The sequence below is a fragment of the Schistosoma mansoni genome, chromosome W, assembly GCF_000237925.1.
Source record: "Schistosoma mansoni strain Puerto Rico chromosome W, complete genome".
Lineage (NCBI taxonomy): Eukaryota > Metazoa > Platyhelminthes > Trematoda > Strigeidida > Schistosomatidae > Schistosoma > Schistosoma mansoni.
In genome coordinates, this window is record NC_031502.1 from 9,493,060 (window position 1) to 9,499,034 (window position 5,975).

The 5,975-nt window shown below is 36.5% G+C and overlaps 2 protein-coding genes across 2 annotated transcripts; one reads left to right on the top strand and one right to left on the bottom strand.

The window, feature by feature from the left end:
• Window positions 1–152: 152 nt before the first annotated feature.
• Smp_022710 (putative kif1) lies at window positions 153–315 on the bottom strand (the record flags this gene model as incomplete). Its single annotated transcript, XM_018788466.1, has 2 exons — window positions 153–267; window positions 302–315. 2 exons carry the CDS (start codon window positions 313–315, stop codon window positions 153–155), a joined length of 129 nt encoding a protein of 42 aa, XP_018654005.1.
• Window positions 316–550: 235 nt separating this feature from the next.
• On the top strand, window positions 551–1,444 carry Smp_134320 (hypothetical protein; the record flags this gene model as incomplete). The annotated part of the gene is made up of 1 exon (XM_018788467.1): window positions 551–1,444. The coding sequence occupies one exon, from the start codon at window positions 551–553 to the stop codon at window positions 1,442–1,444; it is 894 nt and encodes a 297-aa protein (XP_018654006.1).
• Between the last annotated feature and the right edge of the window lie 4,531 nt (window positions 1,445–5,975).

Here is a 5,975-nt window from a genome sequence, read left to right on the forward strand (position 1 = left end):
TTTATATATTTATTCTAGAGACAAAATTCACGATTGCATGCTTCCACGGTACCGCTTAAAAACGAAATTTAAGCATTTTACATAGAATTTTAAAAAATCCCAACCACAAAGTCTGCATTTCAATATTGATAAACCATAAATATTTATGTTTACTAACTTTCAGGATGTCTAATCGTTGTTGTGTTACCATTCATGAACACTATCAACTCTGCATTCCGCTCCCTTTCACGTTTGTTGAAAGGTCTAATACGAACTGCCACTTTAACTCTGAAAATAATTTTTGAGTAAAAGAATCACAAACTGTTCTTCAGACATTGCGCAGTAACAAAATACTAAATTGAATTAGAGCCAAATGGAATCCAATAGCTAGCTGCATTAAAGAAAATCAAGGATTACCTTTCTGAGCTGTAACGGAAAGTGCTCTAGATTTCACGTCGTAAATTTTACACTTGATAATAATATTATTTAATTAATTGTTTAAATCGTAATTTCTGAAGGTTATCGCCTTTTGGTGAATCGTTTAAACCTCCACTGTTAATATGTAAAAGTAATGACAGAGGCTGAAACTAATGGAAAGGATATCACTGTTTTAAATCCTGGCAAGTTGAAAAAGAGTTCAAAACGACAAAAGCTTCCTCATTTGGATCTATGCCCAAGAGAAAAGCAATCGTATCTCAACAGCATTTCACGTATTCATAAAGGAAGGTTGCTCAAGGAAATAAAAAAGGGCCAAACTAATATAAAACTCCCATTGCCACCAAGAAAGGTTAAATTTAGACCAATCAGATGTAAGTCTGCATCTCAAAGTCCCACTTCGCCAATTCATTCTTCCTGCTGTAATTCAAAGCACAACGGCCGATTCCCTAGCACTGCTGAAAACCGCCTAGTATTCAATAAGAACGGAAGTATTTCAGTTGAAAAAAATAAACGAACACAACATCGAGATGTCCATGTGGATTTACTGAATCTGCCCCCTATTCCCTTAAACCTAAAAATGACAAAATCCTTCTCATCAAATCAAGTAAATTTTTCATGCCCATTCAATTCGAGGATCACTACAATTACAGAGAAAGACTTAGACCTGATTATCCCACAACTAATAAAATGCCGTTCAAATTCAGGTTCTTGTTGTCATGTTCATTGTTTTTCTCCATATTTTGAAAATTTATCCGAAACGTCTGCACATTTTACACCTGTCCGAACAACAAGTATACACACCTTAGAAACACTATGGTGTAGAAAACGTCAGGAGTTACAGAACAGAAATAGTACGGAAATCAAAAGAACAAAAATGAGAGCACAACAATTTATCAAAAGTCCTTGTCTTTATGACCCTTTCACTCAACCAAGAACGATTTTCAATGATATGAAAAAGCCAGGTTTGCTACAGTGGTCCCATAGTAATCCAGTGTCAAATTATCCCGAGTTGCCGGTTGCATACTGAGAAATACGACCAATATGTACTGGTAAACATTTTTTGACAAAACAGTTATATTATCACTGGTGCCTAAATGTTCAGCAGTTTCCATGTGCCTTTTGATACATATGAAATAGAACATCCTTTTAATAATTTTGACTAGTACCAAATTTAAAATGCATGGACTTCGCTAAATTCACTATCGTTTCCTCTGTCAGTCGTATTTTTGCGTAGCAGCATCTATTTAAAATATATTTTTTGTTGGCTGCATTCTCCTAGAGCAACTCTTCTGAATTCACTTACCATTTATCTATCGATAATTTACTCATTAAGTCTTTTCTGGAAGGCACTCATCCATAGATAGAAATAGATATCAATGTGACATAAGTAAGATGTTCCTTCCCCCACTTACCGAATCTCGTACGTCTGTTACATTTTACAGTGCAGGAAGACTAACTAGAATTTATGTGTCTCTTTAAATGTGGAACCTAATTCCTGAAAGTTTGCTTGCAGTCACTATAACTTAACATTGAGTGTTCAAATGAAAACGCGGTTTCAAAATATTCTAGTAACAAAATTTAGTGGAATGAAGACACAATATGTAACAAAATATTACACAAAGCAATAACCAGGTGAGAGTTATATGTTCAGTTAACATCAAAGTCCTACGTGACCTTTTAGCAGAGGTCTGGAACCAATTTTCGGGGCTATTGCTTGCCTACAGCTAACTAACCACACGTTGATATCGTTCACCGTAGTAAAATTACCGGTTGGAAATACCTTCACATTACGCCCTCTAGTGTTAATGAACTGGAACTAGTAGGGCCAGTAGTACAGCAAGGACTTCTACTTTCAATTTTTATGTAAACGGTGTAATAGTTTTTTACATGTCAGATTCTATGTAATATAACTGCACACGTTCAAGAGAATAACATCCTGGTTTAGACAGTTTAACCTACTGAAAGAAGTCTGGGTCGGGATGACCGGTGAAGATTTAGGCTTACCCAATTTCAGATCTGATAACACCCTAACTTTATTGGTTGTCGACTATATACTTCAACCTTCTTGCCTTAATACTTCTCTTATTAGAAGTTTCCAGAGTCTAGGTGTTTCTGATGTGATATGAGCTCTTTGGTTTTGCTTTAACCCCTACTGATACTGGAAAAGTAAGTTCAAGTGACAGGAAATGAATTCACAATATTAAGGAAGTTGCCCTGTAGAGTAAGAATGCTGGCCGGAAATTTAAGGCTGCAGATGCACGAAATCCTGTGTCAAAAAGTGGTTGATTAAACCTCCAATCTATAAAAATTTTCTACATCATATGAAACTTTCTCATAAATTTTTTCGGGGTAGTAATGCCTCTTTAATAGGTAGAATAAAGAGCTTAAATTAATCTGTGATATCCAGAATGTTCGTGTTTAAACTCCAGGGTAACTAATGTGGTGATTGGAGGGATTTTTAAAATCATTTAGTGGAAGGACTTGCACGGATACAAGTTTTATGTTTTAATACATTCGTCTACACAAATTCACTGTGTCGCCTTAAAATTGCTTCGAGAATTACGTCTATCTTTACTTTTCGTCTTGTTAGGCTAACGCTATTTGATATGCTTAAACTAAGTAAATGAACCTGTTGTCTTAATCGATCATTTTCAATATCGATCATTTTAGTTAGTCTGTTGTACTTTAATAATGATATGTCTATGGTTTTAAACGTATATAGGACATTGTCCTTAGATATGATAGAGAAAAAGTCACGTAGTAATTTGAGTATTAAACATACTTTAAGCCTTTACATCGAAAGATGTTTTATAAGTCCAAATATATATGAAGGATAATGGAACTTTTGGTGTGAAACGTTATGCATATTGTTCAGAAGTACTTAATTAACGTTTTTCAGTATATAAGGTGACTGCAAGAATATAAGGACCCAAAAACCCAAGTCTGACAGAGATTTTTATGTTGACTGATTTGTTCCTGTGGCCTTCAGCTTAGTCACAAAGTAACAGACCTTGCAAAATTTTATGTACTATCTAAAATAACTTGGCCGACATTCGCTCTCAGTCACGTCTGGGACTTCTGTACTCTTGGAAAAAAAGCTGGTGGACTGTCGGGAGATAAACGGTTCTTATATAGGCTTAGTTGAGTGAGTTTGCTGTCTGGTATTCTATTGTTCGTAACTATGCTGCTCGTAATTTATTTGTACATCAATCAAAAGATTTGACCGTGGGACTATCGAACCACACCGAATGTCGAATTAAGAAGGATAAACCAGGAGTGTAATACCCTCCAGTTTACCAGTTCTAATGATGTCTCCTCAATTTGACCAGCATCACTGATAATTCTCTACACAAAATTTGCGATGTAGTCATGTATGCGTAGCTTCATGCAGAGAAATAAAGTAGGCAGATTAACCAGGATAACACACCAATCGTCTGGAAAGTTGAGAAATTCCACCGTAAACAGCAAGTGAACTAACCTATTTGCAGTCTATATGTTGAAGGTCAACGCATTCTCTCAAAGTATGATGTATGAATCGACGCTCATTTCTTCAGGTGACCTTCACATTGAGCACTGTGTTGATATTAACCTTGAAGTATATAATGAAGCTTAGTTATCAGCAGTGCGTATTTTGGTTGACACCAACTAAGTTCAAAACTTTAAATTTTCTTGTTTCATTGACTATTTTATCGAATAAATAATAATGAACGTACGTGATGGGGTTTAAGCCGGACTTCTCGACTTAAAAAAGACTTCATTTGCATGGAATCATTAAAAATGCTATTTATTATCATCACCCATCTATAGACGTTCTGTAGCACATTTGCTAGAGAAAGTTGTTGTTCCATGCAAGCAATTGAAATGAAATTTTGTCTTAAACACCTGTTTGTTAGCTACGGCTTTAAAGACTAATGGACAAGGTTAAGTAACAATGTTACACAGCTGGATCTGCCACTCACTGAATGGTTCACACAAGCTTGTAAGTGTATTATGAACTCCTACATGTTGTTCAATCATAAGAAAGGTTATACACATATAAGTACCTTGATTTGTACAATTAAGTGCTTGTAATATTGCCTGGATCCTGAATGGTTAAATGAGAATCGGGGTTGACCATGAGACTTGTTCAGCCAACCTGTTTATTACGTTTTATGAATGTATTGGCACCGCATTGTTCAGAGCTAAAGGAAAGCGATTTCAACCTGGGAGGGGGAGGCCTGAATTAAGAAATAAGATATGACAAAATTATGAGGAGTACCTAAAGGCGCGGGAATATTGTGGCGATGCAGAATCAAAAATATATAAACATTACCCAGGAGAGGTAGGAAGTGACATAATGGTAGTTTATAATTGGTTTGTTCTTCAAAATCATGAAAAGAAATAGGTTAAAAATTATTTATTTCGTAGTGTGAAGGTCTCATTAAAGTCTCTTCTTCACTATCATGACATATTTCAAACCTACTTAAAATATCATAAACTATCCCCATAAACATGAGTGATGAATGAGTAGTCTTTACAAATTCCTCACACATAATCCCTCGAATTGTAATGTAAAGAACAGAAAACGATCCTTTATTGTGATGTATTGTTGTGTCGCTTGCCAGAGTGAGGGACTGGCTTTGGGCACGAGATTATATTTCGAACTTTAAATTGTTTATCTAAGCTGTCAAATAAATATTTATCTGGTCATTCATTTCCTTTCCTTAACAAACGCATCGAAACCCTGTTCTACTCGTTCATAATTCTTGATCACGATGGCTAAAATCTGTTTGCTTCTATGTACAAAGTACAGATATCAGTCAGTCAGTCACAACGTAGAACTTTGTACGTACGTACGTACATACATCAGTTCTGGTTGCCGTACCACATTAGCACAGAGATGCAGTTGTCAATTCAAATCCCATAGTGGTATAGGTAGTAGGAGTATGAGCAGTAATCCGAAAGATTAGGGTTTGAGGATGTTATTCAAGGAGTATAATTCAGTGAAATACATTTGGAAAGAGAAAAAAGATAGGGATGTGAAGAATTCAGAAGATTAGAATTTGGCAGAACACAAAGGGTGGATGCACCTTCGCCATCGCAAACGATTTTGAGCCATGTCACTCAAGGTCTCTAACCATCGGTTGCTATCGTCTCGCGGATCCCAACCAGGTAGTCTACACCTACCAACACGGCTCAGTCCACCTCCCAGTGACTTCATGGATTTGTGCCATGTTTTGGTCTGGCCGCATCTAGCTTTCTTCCAATCTACTACTACACTATAAAACATCGCTCGTTGGGGCAGTCGGTGGTTGGGTATGCGTAACACTTGTCCCAGCCATCTCAACTGATGAAGTTTCACTACTTCATTAATCGATTTGCCATCCTTACCTAGTACCCGTTTACTAACAACTGCACTACTTATCCGGTGGTCCCAGGATATACGAGCAATGCTTCAAAGACACCTATTATTGAATACTAGTAACCTACGAATATCCTCTACTCTTACCGGCCATGATCCCTGAAGTGTTCTGCCCATCGATCCAATCTCCTGGATTGAGAATGAATAATATGTCCAT